This window comes from Ictalurus furcatus, chromosome 21 (genome assembly GCF_023375685.1).
Source record: "Ictalurus furcatus strain D&B chromosome 21, Billie_1.0, whole genome shotgun sequence".
Taxonomy (NCBI): Eukaryota; Metazoa; Chordata; class Actinopteri; order Siluriformes; family Ictaluridae; genus Ictalurus; species Ictalurus furcatus.
Genome location: NC_071275.1, coordinates 10,489,185 through 10,511,114, shown reverse-complemented (window position 1 = coordinate 10,511,114; position 21,930 = coordinate 10,489,185). Strand labels below are relative to the sequence as shown.

At 38.2% G+C, this 21,930-nt stretch overlaps 2 protein-coding genes across 2 annotated transcripts in view; both read left to right on the top strand.

Moving 5' to 3' along the window:
* LOC128624869 (calmodulin-binding transcription activator 1-like) overlaps positions 1–3,620 on the top strand; it is a 254,009-nt gene extending 250,389 nt beyond the window's left edge. The window contains exon 24 of the mRNA XM_053652693.1: positions 749–3,620. Coding sequence (XP_053508668.1) covers positions 749–781 — 33 coding nt within the window. The 3' untranslated portion in view covers positions 782–3,620. The remainder of the gene's footprint in view (positions 1–748) is intronic.
* Positions 3,621–10,234: 6,614 nt separating this feature from the next.
* vamp3 (vesicle-associated membrane protein 3 (cellubrevin)) lies at positions 10,235–20,307 on the top strand. The gene is made up of 5 exons (XM_053652692.1): positions 10,235–10,412; positions 15,630–15,717; positions 17,775–17,933; positions 18,097–18,148; positions 18,767–20,307. Coding segments are annotated over exons 1-5 (318 nt in total). The 5' UTR covers positions 10,235–10,410; the 3' UTR covers positions 18,784–20,307.
* The last annotated feature ends 1,623 nt before the right edge of the window (positions 20,308–21,930 follow it).

The window sequence follows — 21,930 nt, the reverse complement described above, 5'->3', positions numbered from 1 at the left end:
AAAACACTTTGTGTGTCATGCTGTTATAGGAAAGTAATCAGTGATGCGAAGTGTTACTGTTCCCACTCCAAAGTCCAGCACATCCCAGAGTCTTTCATTCCTCTTGTACCACAGCAAGATGCCAACAATTGCAGTTTTTTAAAAATGTATTTATTAAAGAACAACACCTCGTACTTCTTATTCATCTATAGTTATGATTAATGATAGTTTTCTGTTATCACTTACAACAAAGCAGCTATAAAATTTCGTTCCCTCACTTTCTCTAGATGTTAATAAGACACACACACAAAAAAAAACACAGCTCGTCACCGTGAAAATGTCCTTCATTCAGCAGACTTTCCCATAGTAGAAACTGTCACGTTTACAAAACGCTGACACTGGAGACTCCTTCCTTCCATAAACGTCTCCTCAACAAAACCGTAACCGTATCAACAATCCGTTTATTATTAGTCTTAGATTATACGGAACATCCGCCCATACAAGTCACAGTAAATGAGCTGTTACTATAGAAACAATAAGATGCTTAAAAAAATGTTAGAACGAGCGCAGAAACGCTGTTAGAGAAGATTAATCAACACCTTCAGATCAATCAGAATCCAGAATTCAGCAGCATTGTATGTGACGTGTGTGTGTGTGTGTGTGTGTGTCTCCTTCTGATATATATTTCAGGCAGAAAAGCGCTTAGAAGCATCTGTCTAAAACACAAACTAACCCCGCATTCCTGTCTTTCATCTTTTCTTTCTTGCAGGGTGAGAGAACTGAAAAGGGCCAAGGAACATGAGAGCTCGCCAAAGAGCCCCGTCACAATGTAACGTCCACCTCCGAATCCAGACTGTTCCCCTTTTCCTCTTTCTGTTTTTACATAAAACGAACAATTTACCAAAAGGCAAAAACTATTCAAGGAAAAACAAAACAAAACAAAACAACAAAAAAACAGAAGCGAGAAGACGTTAAGAACATGCGAACTTGTGACGGTTACATCATGACTGATTCTGTCGCCCCTGGTACTGCCACAGTGTTGTGTATTTTTTCCTCTCCATCGGGGAACGTGGGGAGTTCTGCGTAAAAACAAAGACTTTATCTGGGAAACAATGACATCCTCATGCCATTTTTTGCACTCTTCATATTTTCTTTCTTTTTTTTTTAAAATCGAGGAACGACTGCCGTGGAGCTGAACGCTTTTTTTTTTCCTGACGGCACTCGTAAGACGAGAAAGACGACAAGATTAAGTCACGCGTCGCATTCATGTAATCATGCTGGATTCTGCTTATGATTATTCCGTTTTTATATTTCGAATGAAAGGGGGGGAAACAACCAATTTGAACCAAAAAAAAACAAACAAAAAAACGGTCTCATCTCATTGATCATGTGCATGCAGAGTTTTCCGTCAGCTCGATGTATATCAGCTCTTTGTTTCTTACTAGGCCGTCCTTTCATCAGGTGAAAAAGGGATGGGATGCACATGAATGTACGCTGGGTTTAGGTTTTAAAAGAAAAAAAAAAAAGAAATTCTGGGTTTGAAATATCAGTGTCTTACTTTTTGTGGTTTTCGGAGTAAGTCACAATTTGGGACAGAGCCGAGCTCTCTGTTGAGTAACTGTTTGTGTGTTTTTTGACTTTCTAAACGAGTCCTTTTCTTAACGTTTGACCTTTCGCTGGCCTGACTTTGTGAGTCCTGTGTTTGCTGAATTTTAAACCGGAAATAGTGCATGTATTTGAGCCGAGTGCTCCTGCATGCTGACAGAACTGTTTTGTGGGGTTTTTTTGTGTTTAATTAACCTCAGCATCGTTTCTCTGACCTGTCATACAAAATATACGTCTTTTTAAATTTTTTATGTTATTTATTTTTTCGCCTTACATCGTTTACCTCTTCTTTTACATGCGTTCTGCTTCCTATATTTTTTTTGCCTGGATTTATTTAACTTTTTGGGGTTTTTTTTGTTCTACAGTTGTCTCATTGTGCCACAGAAACACTATTTTTGCTGTATGTTTGCGTGTGTGTGTGCTTGCTGACAAGGTTTCAGCGCTTCACTTTGTTGCCGTTTGTTCCAGCAAGTCGTTAAATGCTTTTCGTTCCGAGATTCCCGTAACACTGACGTCTTAAAGACTTTTTAAAGGGTCCCTATAAACAACCTCCATATTTTTGACTAAAGCGCGGTTCCTGTACATAACAAAGATGAGAGAAAAGGCACGCGGCGAGCCAGAACCCTTACCACAAGAGGATTGTATTTAATAATATATATTATTTTATTCATAAAAAAACATAATAACATGATAAAGAGATAGCAAAAAAAAACAACAAAAAAAAAACAAATATATTGTATAGTTTTGTTTGAGCGCCCGAGATGTACGGTTGTATTGTTTGTAAATACTGTAAATATCTGGTGCAAAAGAAGGAGCCATGTGCATGAAACCTTACGATAATGACACAGAGCATAATATAAAGGAAAAAAAACTGTAGTGGCTATGATCTAAACAGATTCATTCAGTTTCAATATAAGAGCCTTTTATTTGAAATGTTCTTATAAAGAACATTTAGTAAAGCATGACTTTTTTTGCAAAATCATGATAAAACATAGAGTTAGTGGAGACCCGAGAAAAAAATCTTTGGATACGACCTGTTTATAGAGTGACGAGATTTTATTTATTTTTAATTTTTTTTGTATACCCTTACGAATCATCTGGATTTCTGTATAAATGGCTCCGGAAATGTGACATGATCATGTGATAATAAAGGGAGTATAAATAAACACACGTGACATTACACACGTCCTTGTAGACGTGCCGTGTCTCTTGGTGTAGAAAGTCAGTATGTATTCAGGTTTTGGTTTGACCTGTCCTGTAAAAACACACACACACAAACACACACACAGAGTTCTGGTTAACTGTCTATAAAATGAACAAAAGTCAGTACTGTTTGGTACTAGAGAGAATTTAGGAATTCTGGAAGGAAATCTGACCAATCCAACCTGCTTCTTAAAGAACTTTGGCCAATACCGCCCATTCATGTAGGAATTCTGACCAATACCACCCACTTCTGAAAGAGTTCTGACCAATACCAATCATTCCCATAGGAATTCTGACCAATATCGCCCATTGCTAAAAGAATTCTGGCCAATACCACCCGTTCCCATAGAAATTCTGGCCAATATTGCTCATTCCCGTAGGAATTCTGGCCAGTGCCACCCATTCCCATAGGAACTCTGGCCATTACCACCCATTACCATAGGAATTCTGACCAATATCACCTATTCCCATAGGAATTCTGCACCATACCAACCAGGCCTGAATGAATTCTAACTACTATCTGAGGAAACCTTATGAATAGCTCCCATTCCTGAAGGAATTCTAACTCATGCCCGCACTCTCTCGCAGTTATTACTTTTGCTTTTTATCCACCCGTGCTATTTTCTATTCAACTGATTGGTTCTGTTTCAAAACTCTAAACTAATTAAGCGGTTAAACCACAGTGACCCTGACCAGAGTAAAGCGCTTAGTGAAGATGAATAATTGAAAGCTCTAAACATTTCATGCACTCGTTCTAAAAGCTTCATATCTGGCCACTCTTTAAAAACCCGCTCAACTTTTTTGTTGGGTCCCATAGGATCGCAGTCCCGATACACACCTATATTTGGTTTCCTCTTTATGAGTGTGCATCCTATAAAGAACCCGACGGTGACAGTTAAACATCTCCAGACTTTACTTACAGTCTGTGTTTATGAGTCTAATATAAGAAGAAGAAAACAACAAAAAAGGGGTGGTGTTAAGGGGTTACTACAATGTAGAAAACTATATTATCTGGTTTAAGGGGAAGGAGGGAGCTGGGGGGTCAGTGGTTGGCTGTGGGCAGAACAATCAGAATCTAATCCACCAAGTGTAACCCTTACTTTCCACTTTTCAGCTCTATATCCAAGTGTATTTGGATAAAAAAAAAAAGCGGCTGCCAAGGGAATAGCTGGAATAAACACAACACTAATGTTAATAGGGTTTGTGAATACTAAGGATATTGTATCACACAATATCAGTATAAATCTCTGCATAAATAATATACAATATCTGCATAAATATGACCTCAGACATCATCAGATTTTCACAGATTTTCACACAAGTCCTAAAAGTAGATAAAGAGAACCAAATTAAACAAATAAGACAAAAAATATTATACTTGGTCATTTATTTAATGAGGAAAATCATCTGTGAGTGTTAAAAGTATGTAAATTTTTAGGATTAGCAGTTAATTTGAAGATGAAATTAGAGTCAGGTGTTTTCAATCAGTGGGATGACAGTGGGGTGTGAGTGAGCGCCCTGTTTTATTTATCGCTCCAAGAGCAAGACGTGTAATAGTCCACAAGATCACGAAGGAACCCAGGGTAACTTCTTAGCAACTAGAGTCCTCTCTCACATTGGCTAATGTTAATGTTCATGAGTCCACCATCAGGAGAACACTGAACAATAATGGTGTGCATGGCAGGGTTGCAAGGAGAAAACTACTGCTCTCCAAAAGAACATTGCTGCCTGTCTGCAGTTTGCTAAAGATCACATGGACAAGCCAGAAGGCTATTAAAAATGTTTTGTGGACAGATGGGATCAAAATAGAACTTTTTGGTTTAAATGAGAAGTGTTATGTTTGGAGAAAGGAAAACACTGCATTCCGGCATAAGAACCTTATCCCATCTCTGAAGCATGATGGTGGTAGTATCATGGTTTGGGCCTGTTTTACTGCATCTGGGTCAGGACGACTCGCCAGCATTGATGGAACAGTGAATTCTGAATAATACCAGTGAATTCTAAAGGAAAATGTCAGGACATCTCTCCCTGAATTAAATCTGAAGAGAAAGTGGGTCATGCGGCAAGACAACGATCCTAAACACACAAGTCGTTCTACCAAAGAACGGTTAAAGAAGAATAAAGTTAATGTTTTGGAACGGCCAGTTCAAAGTCCTGATCTTAATCCAGTAGAAATGTTGTGGAGGAACCTGAAGCAAGCAGTTCATGTGAGGAAACCCACCAACATCCCAAAGGTGAAGCTGTTCTGGGGGAACAGACTAAAATTCTTCCAAGCCGTTGCACAGGACTGATCTGCAGATATTGCTGCACAAGGGGATCACACAAGATACTGAAAGCAAAAATTCACATACTTTTGCCTCTCACAGATATGTAATATCGGATCATTTTCCTCAATAAATAAATGACCAAGCATAATATCTTTGTCTCCTTTGTGTAGTTTGGTTCTCGTTATCTACTTTTAGTACTTGTGTAAAAATCTGATGTTTTAGGTCATATTTATGCAGATATATAGAAAACTCTAAAGGGTTCACAAACTTTCAAGCACCACTGGAAAACTCAAAGGAGCAAATAAAGAGTGGTTTTTAAAGAAGTATTGTATATTTTAGAAGCCCAGATCCAGACGTCAGTCCGAGTCAGATTCAGTGGTGGAATTAAACGCAGGGTATTTATAAGTCAAACACACTTAGCCTATACTAGAGGAATTAGTATCAATAATAACTGGTTGATTATTGATTACACACTATCTAATGGGGTCTATAAAACTTTTCCATCAATGACCTTGACTACTGCTTTAATTAAGTTGCGGCAGCGTGAGCCATTTACACAGAAATCTAGATGATTCCAAGCTTTTCCTTTTTTTTCTCCCCAAAAATGGCTAGCAAGATTTTTTTTCTTTTGCCAATAGTGCCATGGTATCTGTATATCTCTTAATTAATGAATTATTCTGCTCAACAGATGATTATAACAGAGGCTAGAATAGAAAAAGGACCTAAATTCATGACATCACTCTCACAGTCATACAGTAGAGGTCTCTCCACGATTCCCAGAAGAAGAGATGCTTTGGTCTCACTATAGTTCTGTCTGTTCACTTATCTCACGTCTCAGCAGAAATACAGAAATAGACATGAAACCGAAGCCGAGGATACACGAAAGACGTTGAACATGCAGGACGAATTTGTAAATGGCAGTCTTGAACAGGGAATCTCCTTCGACAAAGTCACAGATATGTCCTATATGATCTGAGAGTATTAATATTATCTAAGATGAGACTCATCAGATTTTTTTCTGTGATTAAATCAATGCATTATTGACTAAATCCGAGAAGGAAGAGAAAATAATTGCGGATTAGTTTGAACGCCATGTCCTCAGATGAGTAAAGAGATTCATCTGATCAAGCCTTCCATGTATTTATTTATTTATTTTTTAAATCCTTGTTTTACTCATCTCATTATAAATTCTATTTTTCTTCGAATGAAGCTTTCATGCTGTGTAATATGGCTCGGTTAGGAAATCATTTCTGAGTTTGTATGTGTTTATTTTACATCGTATCGGCAAACGTAGAACGCAAAGGGCTTTTGGATAAAACGCTGGATCGTCGTGGGTGAATCGGACACGAAGACAAATTTAATATCCGAGTATTCGCAATGAAACGGGATCATTTTCTGACTCACACCAGCAGCTACACTCAGAACGTATGGTGCTCATTCACAGGTCTTATATTGGTGTATATCTGTTCTCCGCCCGTTTCAGTCTTCAAGCGATAACATCAGATCTTACATTTTCATCGTCCTCATCATCGCAGAGATTTAATATCAGTATTATCGTAGAAAGTGCCTAAAACGTAATCTTCTGAGAAAAACTTCTGAGATTTCAGGAGTTTATTACTTACAGTGACGGTCAATGTTAACCGATTCCTCTCGTGTTTTTTTTGTTTTGTTTTGTTTTGTTTTGATATGTGTGGATTATGCAAGGCTAAAAAACTGGTTTTATTGTTCGAAGAGTTATGATATCCCTTCAAATCCCTTCCTCTCTAACCTCCATCCTTAAAATATGGAAATTTCCTAAAAAAAAAAAAATAGAAACTAAAAAAACACAAACATGTCTCTCCTTCATTTGTTTTTGTCAGGGACGTTTGGAGCGATTCATTCATACAGCATTGTTTTTCAAAAAAAAAAAATTAATTTCATTTCATTTAATATGCTTACAACAAGCCAGATAATAGAGCATTAACCATATAGCCTACAGACAGATGTGAAACATGACCATGCACGGCACATTTGCATGAGAAATCAGATTTCAAAGGATCTAATAATACATTAAGCATGCCTGTGGTTCATCTCTGTACTCATATAGCACAGTAGAGTAGGGAAGAGGAAACATTCTGTCATGTCCACACACTCTTTTCATATACGTCTCATATCACAGCACATCACACTTGTTGCAAGGCAGGCACAGTTTATTGAACAAGACTCGTGTTATCATTATTATTATTATTATTATTATTATTATTATTATTATTATTATTATTACTTTCATTTTATTAGCGTGACGAGAACTATTTCCTATCGTTGCTATTCCTCATCATTAAAAACGTTCTTCCAAAATTGAGCATGCAAACTTCAGGAAGTCATCACCTCATCTCATGTAACACTCATGAAGTTTTTTGTCTTTGTTTTTGTTTTTTTTTTACCCATGGCTGGTCCTAGGTTTGGCCTCCAGTCAGCTAATTACGCAGGGTTTTCGATCAGGAAAACACGAAAACATGCCGTCTAGGATCGAGAAAACACTGAAATCGTGTTCATCCACCAAATCATTATCCACCTGTTGTGCTGTAAACCACTAATGAGTGTTTGAGATTAGGGAACCGTCTGGGAACCTCCCTTTTGTAATTTTACTCAGGGTGCCAAAACTGGGAGGGAGAGTCCAGATTTAGATCAAATTTAGAACAGGTCAGGGCTTTGGGTCTAAGAGGAAGCCATTCCATTAATACGACACGAAGGCATTGACCACAAATCACCGGGAAGCAGGGTAGGCCTCGTATTACTGCTGAGTTCAAATCATCATCATCATCATCGTCATCATATACCTAACTGAGGGAGCATCGCTTAAACATCACTCATTTAACATTTCCAAAAAAATGGAAAGAATACCTCAACGTTCGACACGTCAGTGGAAATCTGAACATCGTTACGTAGACATGACTTTTTTTTTTAAATACGTGATCATTCATTCCACGTTTCTATGTGAGATGAGAGTTCACGCAACTCCATCCTCGAAACAAATTCCCCAAAGCCTTGTCCGAGGTAGTTGAGCTTTAGTGCTGAGCTCTGATGTCTGATGTCACACACTTCTCTAAAGGCTCGGATACAGACGGAGGAATGACGAAAAATAACACATGCGACAGGTTAACCTTTCAAACCTACGAACTGTTCACGTGTCAATAAAACAGAGATTTATTTGCTTGTTCTGCCCCCTCCCGCTCCCCCCACCCCTTAATTATTCAAAACGTAGAGTAGGCCTATAATGAACCAATCATCACTCTTCTTATTTACAAATTCAGAGCAATAAACAGTTTCGGTTTCTTTAAAGCAGAGTGCTATAGTTTAAAAGAATTTAGAAACATTAAAAAATAATAATAATTAAAAAAGAAAAAAAAGAAAAAAAAAGTAAAGACATGCTTAGTTCACTTCCTCTTATGCAATTAGTGGCAAAGAAAGTCGGGGCATTCAGTGATCTATGGATATTGGTTTCATATTTCCCGAAACCCTAATGCACGTTTTCATCATTTTCAAATGATCAGAAAGAAAAAAATAAAAATAAAAAATAGGTGAATATAAGCCCAGCTTTCTTACAAGGTGACGGGCAATCAACACTCTGCATGTAAAACTAGTATTAGTCCTCTCTTTTCCCCCCGTTTCTCTTTCTCTCTTTGTTCCCTTCTTTCTTCCCTCATTCCCTGCTTCGTATCCCTCTTCTTCTCTTCCTCTGATAAGTTTTTTTTCCTCACGTTCTGTTATTTCCTCAGCTGTCTCTCTTTCTGTCCTTATTGTGAGATTTATTTTTCTGTAATTGTGCATGTAAGAGCATCACTGAATTGTTGGATATGTTTAAAAATAAAAAATAAAAATACTCAGCTGCTGAAGCCATGCAAAACATTTTGAATTGCCCTCAAAACATGGAAAATGTTTTCTGAATGCTTTATATAATTTCTGCTGTAAAATAAAATCTGAAAATGGAAAAATGGTACACATTTTGCACGTTATTCCAGCATAACATGGATATATATGTGTGTACACACATGCGCGCATGCGCACACACACATGCACACATATATATACTCCTGTACCTACTGCCAGATGGCAGGAGAGTGAAGAGTCCGTGAGAGGGGTGAGAGGGTCGTCTGCAATACTTGTGGCTTTGCAGATGTAGAGGTTGTTGAATGAGGTGTCGATGGTGAGTAGAGAGACCCCAATTATCTTTTCAGCTGTCCTCACAATCCGCCATGGGGTCTAGGGTCTCACACGGTGAGACAGCTGGTCAGGACGCTCTGCATCGTCCCTCTGTAGAAGGTGGTGAGGATAGGAGGGGAGAGTGTGGCTCTCTTCAGCCTCCATAGCCTCCCCTATGGAGTCATACTGTGGAGTTTAATAGTGAAAGAAAGAAGAAAGGAACTGAAAGAATATTTTCTGACCACGTAATGCTGCTGGCTGGAGATTTTTTCTTGGAAGGGGTGGGGGGAGGCTGTCTCTGATGCACCTGATACACTCAGCACCATACACACTTCCCTCTAGTGTTACTGCTGTGCTTAGGGCCTCCACCCAAATAGATATCTTTTAAGACAGTAAGTTCACCTTGTCCAGGATGTACCCCGCCTTGTGCCCGATGCTCCCTGGGATAGGCTCCAGGTTTCCCCGTGACCCTGAAAAGGATAAAAGCGGTATAGAAGATGGATGGATGGACAGTAAGTTCTCAACCCAGTCGTCAGGGCCCCTGTGGGGTTGGTAGTTGTGACAAGGATAAAGCGATTACTGAAGATGAATGAATTAACATTTGTGATGCACAAGTTGTCTTATGGTGCTCCCTTTCCACATTCCCATCGCGCTGGTCCTCCAGGAACATATTCTCCAGGAACACAACACCACATTGTGCATAATATGACATGCGACAGGTTAACAGACAGACGGTTCTCCAGGAACAAGGTTGGGAACCCGTGCATTTAAGGGGCAGATGGAGGAAGTAGAGGAGATCAGATCAACACATTGTGCAGGACAGAGGGTTCTCCAAAGGGTTCTTCAGGAACAGGGTTGGGAACCCGTGCATCTAAGGGGCGGATGGAGGAAGTAGAGGAGATCAGATCAACACATTATACATCTATGAAGATCACATATCACAAAATGGCAGCTGAATGAAACAGGATGTCTCTTTGAAACAAGATAACTGAAAGTGTCTGTACAGAGAAGTGTGTTGTGGCTTTGTGTGTGCGCGCGTGCGTGTGTGTTGGTATTTCCCTGACGTCCCTAGCCCTTTAAACACAGCTCCCGGATCAGTCTCCTCCTCACACAACCGCTGATTATATTTTCCCTTTCTCACCGTTACAACTCCGTGTTTCTGTCTACAAGAATCATGTAAGTTTTTTATACACTCTTTAAAAACCTCTTTACTCTTGGTGTCATGTTTTTAAAAACGTCTTATTATGTAGAGGAAAAACTACAAAAACTGCAATAACAAAAAGCTGCGCCCAAACTTCCTAACGGCCTCCGCCGACAGCTAACGCAACAAGTTAGCATGACAGCAAACTAGCCTTTAATTTAATTATTACTTTATTATTTATTCATCTTGAAATACTACACAATCTCTTTTATCATAGTTTGACTCATATCGTTATATCATAGAGATAATTCGACGTGTTTTTAACACGCTAATATTACTTTTTAAAGCTAGCTAGTAAAGTTGCTAGCAAACTTTCAGTGTAGCTAGGTAACCAACTTTAGCTAGCTAATGCTAAACAAATAACGTTTTGTGGATATTGTCATTCGTTTTTATCGCTCAAACTCTCACTTTTAACTTTTTTTGTTTTGTTTGAGTAATCCAGCTGTCACATTTCAAAACTTCACACTTTTAGCATTTCAAACAATTTAGTTTGGAGCTCAGCTAGCTAGCTAGTTAGTTAGACAGCCTAGCCTTGCATGTTGCTACGTCGTTGTGGGATTAGACCTTTCCTGCATGAATACTGTTTATTTTTAAAGTTATAAAATGTAATAAAAACCAGCACATATGTTTTGCTTTGTCATCTGAGCAGCTGAAAAAGCGAGCCTGTGATTTGTTTTCCTTGCTATTGTTGAACTAATCCGCTTTTACACATTTAATCAGATTATAAAAGACTGGGTATATATTTACAGGTTAAATGTAGTTAAACTAAAATTTAACATGGTTATAGCTTAATAATAAAAATAATAATAAACAACTGTCAAATAAATTCCTCACACACACCTTCAGTACAGATTTATTTCATGAACATAATCTAAATTTTATATTGGAGTCATTACTGAATATATTTGCCCTAATATTTTTGAATTTTTATATTTAAGAGCTGAAATTTGTACCAATACAAGACCTTTAGATTTGGATTGACTTGTTTGAGTTATATTACATTAAGATAAGATCAGATTATTGATCTGGAATTTTTGTTTCTTTTTTTTTTTGCCAACGTAAACAAATAAGGACTAAATTTGGTAGAGTATAAGCTTAGATCGTAGATATAAATCTACTATAATGGCTAATAAAAGCTGGAAATATTTTTTCTAGTCATAACAAATTCGATTAAAATCTTGAACCCAGTGGGTACGAGAGCCATCAAGCTTTAGAAAATAACAGCGTAGCTATGATTTACGTATAAATACTTTGTAAATTTTGAACAGTTGCCCACGTATTTATACTTTTATATTGTGAATGCACTAAAGCATTATGGTGTTATTATGGCTCATAATCGACGCCGTGTGTGTGTCTGATGTGATGATGCGGCGTAGATCATAAAATGGCCGCTCATTTGCTTACAAACAAACTGGTGAATCCATGCAAATGTTGACTTCCCGACCATGCGAGTGCACGAGAGCTTCAGTCACTTTATTGACTTTTAGTCTACATAATTTCACTGTTTAAACTCGATCTGAAGGAGAATATTTGGCTGAATGCGTGTTGTGGTGATGCGTTGTGGCGTAATTTTTGAAACATTGCAAGCGCCTCCGAATATTGAGTTCTTGACTGCGGTTCGAAAAAATTAAATTGAAAAATTCCTCTCTCGTGCTCAAAAAACAAAAACACATCTTGTCATTTTACAGAGAACCTGGAAATCTTTGACTGTTACAAAGCGCCGACACTGGAGACTCCTTCCATAAACGTTGCGTAAACGTCTCCTAACCAAAAGCGTCACCACATCGATTTTGCGTAGTAACGGTTTTTTTTTCTTTCTTTCTCTTTTAATCATCCACCATAGATAGTGAGACACGTATTAACCGCCATACGGCTCAATGTGTGTGAGCTATTACTATAGAAACGATAGCATATCAGAACGAGTGCATTAATATAAACCTGTCGTTCACATTACATCCAGAACCGTGTGTGCTGTTATACGAAAATAACGGACCAATCAGATTTGAGGATTCAACTGCGCTGTGGTATACGTAAGCTATAAAACAAGCCATGTCGCACTGTTACAGGAAAATAATCAACTACAAGGTGGTTTAGCACTGTGACCGCACATCCTGAAGCGTTTTATTATTATTCTACTTCGTTTATACTACGTTTACGTCCTTATCCAGAGCGACTTAACATCAATTTGTCAATGATTAAGATTTTTATTCAAGAACGTCACGTAATACTTAAAAAATAATAATAATAAGTTTATAGTTACATTTAAATGTTCCATGAAACAAGTTGGTTCCTGTTGATGCTTACGTTATGTTACGTTACTCTCTCTCTCTCACTCCCTCGAAGTGAATAAGAAAATAAAACAAGAAACTGAGAAACTGCAAAGTGTAAACCCCTCCTGTCCTGAAGACGTCTTAAAGTTAGCGCTTTCCCTCTGACTGTTACAAAGTGCTAACACTGGAGACTCCTTCCATAAAAAAAGGTTGTTTTTTTTTTGTGAGTTGTTACTATAGAAACACTAACTTATCGGAACGAGAATTTTAAGAATTAGATAGAATATAAACCTGTGATTTGTACCTGATTATTAATTAAATGTCATTAAATTAATTATTAATGATTAATCAATACATCCTGACCAATCAGGATCCTGAATAAGGGATGGATGTGAGAATTATTTTAGAGTCTGCATGTTAAACAGGATCCAGAGTGTGTGTGTGTGTGTGTGTGTTTGTATTAACATTCCTCTGAGAGTTTGTAGTGTCCTGGTGGTGCTGGCGTATCTGTCAGAGCCTCACATCGCTCACCACGTGAGCGTTCGGAGCGAACACAACAAACCAGACGCTGAATATCACACAGACTCGCTGTTTGCTTTCTCAGACTGCTGGAAGTGCAGTGTGTCTCTGAATACGTTTGTTATAATCGCCATAAAATGGATTGCAGTAACACGTGATTCATTCTCCAGCTTGTCATGTTTATTAAAAAAAAAAATTTGCAAATACTTATTAGAATAATTTTATAAATTAGGGCTGAATGATATGACGTGAAATATCGTATCGTGATTCTCAAAGGCATTTCTACGACACACACTTTTTATCATGAGATCCAGCCGACCAATCCGTATTGTTGCATGAAAAAAAACAATTTAATGTTTACAATGTATCTTTCTTTTGTGTTTAAAAAAGTTTTAAACTTTTTTATAATACTGAACATTTAACAATTGTAAGGATTAAGCACAACATTTTAACGTCCTCAGCTGCTTCTGTAGAGTTTTTTTTAAAAAATTATTTAAATTTAATTGTTTAAAAAAAATTACTAAAAAGATATCACAAATTTTGAATTTAATTTAGTTAATGTAGTTAATTTAGTTAATGTAGTTAATTTCGCGTAGCTGTTAACACGCTCGTTCTAATACGCTGTCGTTTCTATAGTAACAGCTCATGCTAGGATCATTGTAAACTCGCTGCTTTTTGGTCTCTTTAAATACAAATGAATAAAATTAACACCGCATGATGGGTGGAGCCTTCAGAAAAGGATCCGTGTCACTCATTTAGCCTGTTGGCTTAGAATTTTCTATATTTATGCTTAAATATGACCTAAACAACATCAGATTTTTACACAAGTCTTAAAAGTATATAAAGAGAACCAAATTAAACAAATGAGACAAAAATATTATACTTGGTCATTGATTAACTAAGGAAAATGATCCAATATTACATATGTGACAGTGGCAAAAAGTATGTAAACTTCTAGGATTAACAGTTAATTTGAAGAGTAAGGTTTTTTTCAATCAATGGGATGATGATCAGGTGTGAGTAGAGCGCCCTGTTTTATTTAAAGGAACCCAGGGTAACGTCTAAGCAACAAAAGTCCGCTCTCACATTGGCTAATGTTCATGAGTCCACAATCAGGAGAACAATGAACAACAATGATGTGCATGGCAGGGCTGCAAGGAGAAAGCCATGATGATGTCGATGATGTCACTAACTCTACTGTGGTAACTGTTTCATAATAATATCGCACTGGAACAGTTCTATTGTGTTCCATGTAACGTTTCTCAGCCCTGTTTTACATCATATGCACTACAATCACTGGAGTAAGTGGAGTACTTTTTGTTTACCGATACATCCACATGGTGGCAGAGTAGCTCCAATTATTCATTTTTATTATATTGCATCAAACATATCCGTACAACAAATAACAACAATGCGGACATACTGCTAACAAAGGGACAATTACAAACAAAAGCAACACACAAGATATCACAGCGGAACAATTACATTTTCAGTGTGACATCCCTAAGAATGTTATGTTTTGGACGCCTTGGCGCTCGGAGGTTTAGACGTATTATTAAACGAGACAAGCAGGGATTTTACATCAGCAGGATAAATTTCTAAAATTAGGCTTAGATTTTGTATTGCTCTGGCTTTGTGAAGATGAAATTGACCTAGAAGACAAAGTCACAGTAAAGTATAGTCAAAATTAGAATATAAATATAGAAATTGTAATCTGCACCAATTTGTTAAAACATAAAAAAAAAAAAAAGGTAATTTCTGTCCAAAAAGATTTAGAGAAAGAACACTGATTTAAAACATGTAAAATTGATTCTTCTTCCATTTCACAAAAGGAGCACAGTGGGTATACAAAAGTTTGTGTTTTGTAGGTAGTTTTATTTGGGATAAAACGTTTCCAATTGAAGGAGAAATCCATCAATTACTTAAATTAGAGTTTGGGTAATAAATACTCCATTTTTGGGTGTGCTTTAGAGAGAATTACTTGATCTGAGACGAGAGCGTTTTTGATGAGAGAATTTATTACGTTTCTTGTCTAGAATATGAGTACTATTAATTGAAAATATAGGAATGTGATTAGACAAGCTAGCATAACTGGGGTGCACTCTAACTGTGGATCATCTCCAAGAAAGACTCGCGTATCATCAGCTGACTGACCTGTTATTAAAGTGTTTTCTCCAATATTTATACCTTCGATGGACAATTTTTTTTTTATGTGCTCAAGTTACTCACTACACCTACGATCAGACATCATAAAAAGGAGGTTTGTTTTTCAGTAATTAAGTCTGAACCATTAAAAGTTTTACTGAGTACGGTTTAAAAACGTTTGGATATATCAGAGAAGGCAGTTGGTAAAACCTTTCAGAGGTTTATGAGTGTTTTTAAGACTGTGTTGTTTTCCTGCAGGTCTGCTCCCGTTGGAGAAGGTCCCGGCACTTCAGGCGTTGCAGGAAGCAACCGGAGGCTGCAGCAGACCCAGGCTCAGGTGGACGAGGTACGGGGGAAAAAAACCACAATACTGAACTTTTTCCTGCAGCTAAATTTACACTCCTGCGTACACAGATCTGGGAGAAAGTCATTTTTAAAAAAACATCCGCAAGGGGGCAGTGTTGCGCTTAGAAGTCTGGCCTTTCACTGGAGAAAAGAGAATAGCTAAAAAAAAAACACACAAAAAAAACGTGATTTTACACGTTACCTTCCAGAATTCAAGAATCACATCACTATTTGCCATCATCTTTTGAATACATGTGATGTGAAATACTCCATTTTATTTTTTCAGCTAGCTGCACTGAAATCTTATCACATAACAAAAGTTGCATTTATATGTATTATAGATAAAAACAAACGGAGTACTAGGGGTTAACCAAGAAAGTTTAGTGTTTTGCACACACGTGCGTGCTCTGTAAAACGCTGTGTGTATGAAGATGCGTATTTTCAAAATGGCTGACTAATGGTCTTAAGGAAGACCAGGGCGTGATTAGGGTGACCCCTTCTTGACGTATTTCTCAATGATGCAGCGTGCGGTGCTGTTTATAGGAGAATAATCAGTGATGCAGCGGTTACCGTCACTTTAATCACATAACATCATGCAGCGTGTCCGTAAATATTCTCCGTATACGGTATCTTTATTATTCCCACGAAAGCACAAGCATGAATTCCCTCCCAAGGGGGAAGAATTCCGTAACTAACAGCCAGGTTTTTGTTTTCATTTATTTATTTATTTGTTTTTGGAAAAGCTGCCAAAATTGAGAACCCAGTGCCTCGCTAATCTGAAAAAATCCGTGCAATCATCCGACTGCTCTTGTAGCTCTCATAATGCCCTGATTGCTGTGAGTGAGTGAGTGAGTGAGTGAGTGAGTGAGTGAGTGAGTGAGTGAGTGTGTGTGTGTGTGTGTGTGTGTGTGTGTGTGTGTGTGTGTGTGTGTGTGGAGTTCATCCTGGGACTTATCTCCACTACTTATGTAATCGCCGGTCGCCATGGTTATATAAGGGAAGCGTGGGCCCCCTTCTAGCTAATGCCGTTTTTAAAGAGGCCGCGCCCTGTTGCGCTCAGTTGCCCCCTCTCTCTCTCTCTCTCTCTCTCTCTCTCTCTCTCTCTCTCTCTCTTCCTGCTCTGTGAAGGTTTGTAGATCAGTGGAGCATGTGGGTTAGGCACATGTTGGCCAGGATGTTTTATTAGGATGCTGTGGTTGTGTAATGGAAGGGTGAGGCTGTGAAGCTTTCTGTCGCTGTTCAGAAAGGGGGACTTCCAGCGTTTAAGAACGAGGTGCACGCGTTGAAGCGTTCAAACACTTTCAGAAGTTTGCTTGTTTCAGCAGGAAAAATACATCATGCTGATTGAATCTAGGTCAGATCTCTTACTCGTGCATGGTACTACAAGAACCGGCCGCATGCAGCCTGTCGATAGACCTGACCCTTGACCCCAGAGCCGAGCACACTGTTCGAACACGTTAAACACGCGTGCCTCATAGCTGTCGTTTGTAATAACGGACTGTTATACTGAGCACAATATAAACACTGTGTACTTCAGCTTTGTAGTGTTGAAAAAACCTTTACACATTACTCTGAGGTACTTCATTTCACTGACCAGCGACCAGAACAAAACTTTATTCATTCAAAACGAAGATATTAGTTCAACATATTCTCTATGCAGACATTTATTTAATGTCTATGGAGGGAGTCTCCAGTGTTGGTGCTTTCTGCTACAGAAAAGTCTTCACTACAAAGGAGTTTTTGCGTTTTTTCTTTTATCGGAAACATGACGCTGTTTTTTGGGGGTTTTTTTTTTGTTTTTTTTCTTCTTCCCTCTTTATCAGCTTCATGAGAGAGGAAAAAATGGAGGCTGGTGAAGGGAATACTGCTGCTATAACGTAAAGCTAAAACGGGATCTAACTTGCTTCAAGGAAGTTCCGTTACAGGAAATGTAACTATAAATGGAAAAAAGCACAGAGTACAATATCCAGTGCTTGCACCTGGCCATGTAGTGGGCTAAAAAGCTGCAAAATTCTTCAGCCTCCGGTGGCATGTAAAGCTTCGTCTCTCGTTCCTCAGGTGGTGGACATCATGCGGGTGAACGTGGACAAAGTCCTGGAGCGAGATCAGAAGCTGTCCGAGCTGGACGACCGGGCGGACGCTCTTCAGGCCGGAGCCTCGCAGTTCGAGACCAATGCCGCCAAACTGAAGAGGAAGTATTGGTGGAAAAACTGCAAGGTAAAAGTTCCTCCTCTGTAAATGGCCGTGGCAAGGAATTCGGAGTCTTACTACTCAAAACCATTTGGTTCTTTTGGGTTTTTTTAAAACACGTGTGTGTGTGTGTGTGTGTGTGTGTGTGTGTGTGTGTGTGTGTGTGTGTGTGTGTGTGTGATTTCTGTAGATGTGGGCGATTTTGATAGCAGTGCTCATAATCATCATTGTCATCATCATCAGTGAGTATCCCTGAATCCAGTTTGTTTCCAATTTTAAGTAAAGAGTTAAACACGCTCCGTCATGCTGTTCTAGGAAACTAATCAACTCCTGGGTGGTGTGATGAAGCAGGCGACGTCACTGTAACCACCCTTAAGTTGATTATTTTACTAGAACAGCACGTCATGAAGTGTTTTATTCCTCTTGCACCACAGCAGTGTGCCAACGGTTACAGTTCTTTATGTATTAAAGAACAACACATCATACTTTTTATCCCTTTATAGCTACATTTTAACGTTTGGGGAAACTAATCATTTATACCGAGAAACTGCAAAAAGCGTAAACTCCTCCTCTCTACTTCCTGACTGTTATAAAGCGCTGACACTAAAGACTCCTTCCTTATTTTATTTATTTAATTATTTATTTATTTAAGTCCCAGCAACTGAGCCGTTACTATAGAAACAGAGTTACTCTCAGGAAATTAATCCATGCCTGACCAGAACCAGTCAGAATCCAGAATTTAACAGCGCTGTGCTATAATGTTTAGTATTTAGTAAATCCAGTGTTTTATTGGTTGTACACTAAATAACCACACTTGTGGATGTCGTTGTTTTTCTTTTTTCTCTTCCCCTTTATTTTAGTTTGGAGTAATACCTAAAACAGCAGGAAAGCTGTGGAATGGCATGACGGTTGTGATGGGAGACGGGAGTAGGATAAATCTATAGACGGAAGTATCAGCCGATACTATGAAGACTGAGAGAGAGCACGTTCTTCCTGACGTAAAGCTGTTCTAGCCTGCTGAGTGTCAAATTTTGTAAAAAGAAAAAAAATCCTTAAATCTTGTTTGCTTTTTTTTTTTTAATTAATGTTTGGTTTTAAAGGTTGTGGTTTGAATGTGCAAAGACTTACTCATCTGATGTTTTTCTATTTCTTCTTCTCACGTTAAAATTTCACATACACTCCGTACTGTCACCGTTTTTATGTCTCACGTTGGCCTTAAGCAGAAGCAACAAGAGGAGGAGTTAATGGAGCTCCTTCGTGTGCCTCACCGAGCTGAGATCCAGTGGATCCAGAACGTTATGAACAAGCCTGAAATGAGTCCACTGATTATACTTACAGGGTTATTACAGGGTCTAGAAACTATTTGAAAATAATAAACTGCACCTTCTTAACTTTTTTTTTCCTTTGCAACAAGGTCACATGATCGATCCGTGTACATCTCTCTGTAGCTGTTCATAGTGTCGATATTGAACTATTCTGACCAAAACATTTTGCTTACCGATCAACAGCGAGCTCCATGCCTCTAAAACATGATCAAAAATGGTTAAACTTTTTTATTTGATTTTTTTTTCTTCACTAAAAGGTATTCGGTGCCTTAACGTTTTAGTGCCAGCACAATTCCGAAGCATCCGACGCATGACTTGAAGGCCTTCAAACAAACACACCTGATTGCCATTAATCAACACTGCCATATCATTAAAATATAAATTATTACAGTTTATATATACTTGCACAGTTTTTTTTTTTTTCTTCCAGACTGTTTTGAGCTACTGCTATTTTATGATCTCACTTAAAATGATGAAGCATTTGAATAAAATTCTTGCTACACTTTCCTTTCTTTCTAACATCAGTCACCAAGCAGCAGCAGCAGGTTTCTCTGGACGTTCACGTCTGTTTGATGGCAGCAAAATAAGCTTGTTCATGATGGTGCTTATTACAGTACTCTGTAAACGACTTAGACCATCTGAGGTGTGTGTGTGAGAAGCCATTTATCTGACAGTATTTTTTTTAAAAAACAAAATTTTTGCATTTTCCAAAAAAAAAGTTTTGATCTTGATGAGAGAGCTGAAAGAACTCGGGGTGTGTTCACTAAAACCTCTTCCCAAGGCAAATCCACCAGTGTACCAGGGGTAATTAGAGATACTGGAGTGCTTAATGGTCAATTCGCTGAAGCATGGATCTTTTGGGGGGGAAAACATATCGAGCCCAGTTTTAAGCTCAGTACCATCCTCAAGACACGATTTGGACATACTCGGTCTGTTACATCACACAGCTCAAAGTGTGTGGGAACGACTGGATATGCAAAAGCACTCTTTGTGAAGCTCGAGGGGATGAAAATGTATAACTACTTCATGTGTGGGTTCTAATATAAGGGCTACGGAAATAACTTCTTTTTTTTTTTTTAAAGAAACGGAAGAAAATATCTTCTATTATTATTATTGTAATCTTTTTTCTATTTATATGCTGCAAGATAAATAGTTTCTCACACATTTTGGGCTTTTACATAGCACTGGTTTTTGAACGTGCACCATCGTATTTCAGATAATTCTACAAAACAGCCTTCCAACCTGTTGTGCTTTTTGAACTCACTGTTGCTAATAAATTTGATAACTTAATTCAGATAAGGCTTCTGTTTGTGTGTGCCTGAAAGAACAAGCTGGACACGTTCAGGGTTTCGGGAAGAAATCCGGATTGTTTCAAGGTTGATGGATGTTGGTGATATGAGTTAGGCAAAGTTTGAAATCCAGAGATGCCACAGTCACCCATGACCAGAAGCCAAGAGAGCAAAATCTCTCTCTCCTGTGAATCACAGCGATACTAGGCAACCGTAGGAGTCTGTGCGCTCGTGTATGCAGAAGAGGTTGGATAGCGCTTTCCTCCGAGTGTGATGCAGCTGGATGGTTTCACGTATCTCAGAGGAAGCACGTGTTAGCTTTAACCCTCCTCGACTGGCAGTTGTTGCATGGTAAATCAGTCTGTACAGGATTTTGCAGTTTTTTTTGTGATTATTGTGGCCAAAAATGCTTGATTTTGCTGCGATTTTTTGAAATTTGCAAAATCGCAATCGCACAAGATTGTTTCCACGGTCTTTCGCAGTGATGTTTGTAAATGGTAAATGAGACCTTGTAGCTGAGCTCATGTTCGATGCACGTGAGTCAAAGAGGGCTTTGGCTGAAGGAGCATACGTTGTGACGACATCACATGACGTGTCTCAGCCCAAATATACGGTAATTTTGGAAAAATTGCACGCTCCTCCGATTATTGTGGTGTTTATTTTGCATTCATTTATGCGATCAGGAGAGAAGGTTGCTGGGTGGGAATTGGCAGGTGACCAAATTGGGGAGACATTTGGGGGGGCTGGGCCACATTGTGTTCTAGTTACTCAGAGCGGTTTTTCTTGTTCTGACTTAAGATACGTGTAAAGATCCGAACTGCCAATTTATTTTCTTCAGCTGTTATTAGAGCTCCACCTCATATTAGAGCGTGGTTACAGCCCTTATGAAAACAAAAATCACATACATTTCACATGCGGTCATAATGTTTACATGTGATCAAGTGAATAATATAAGATGCATTACAACATGAAGTTGCATGTGTGAATTCAAATCAACATGTGACGGCACGTGAGGAAATCGCATCCGGAAAAATCAAACCACACACTCATGCGAAAGATTCATGTGAAAGTAAATTGAGAGTGTGTAACAATCTAAGATGAAAATAAAACCGTGTACTTTTTATTATTTATTTTATTTAAAAGTAAGATATGCTTTCCTATGTTTTCTAAAAACGCACACCTGAGTCATGTGATTGTTCACGTGTGACGTTCATGTGACTTATAAAAGGGAGTGTCTTATTGTAATTGTTTAGACTTTGATTAAGAACGGTTGGGCCAACATTTCTGTTAAATGTTTGTTAATATGTTTAATTTACTTTTTGAAATATTATCCTCTTGGACTAAAGACTTTGGTGTAATTATTAACTGCAATTGAAATTATATATCTTGAAATCATTTATTAAGTTGAGA

What these genes read in the sequence shown, in the direction of transcription:
- vamp3 (XM_053652692.1), top strand. An exon ending in CCCAGGCTCAGGTGGACGAG is followed by an intron (nt 15,718 to 17,774) that starts GTACGGGGGAAA and finishes CTCGTTCCTCAG; the next exon opens with GTGGTGGACATCATGCGGGT. An exon ending in ATTGGTGGAAAAACTGCAAG is followed by an intron (nt 17,934 to 18,096) that starts GTAAAAGTTCCT and finishes TGATTTCTGTAG; the next exon opens with ATGTGGGCGATTTTGATAGC.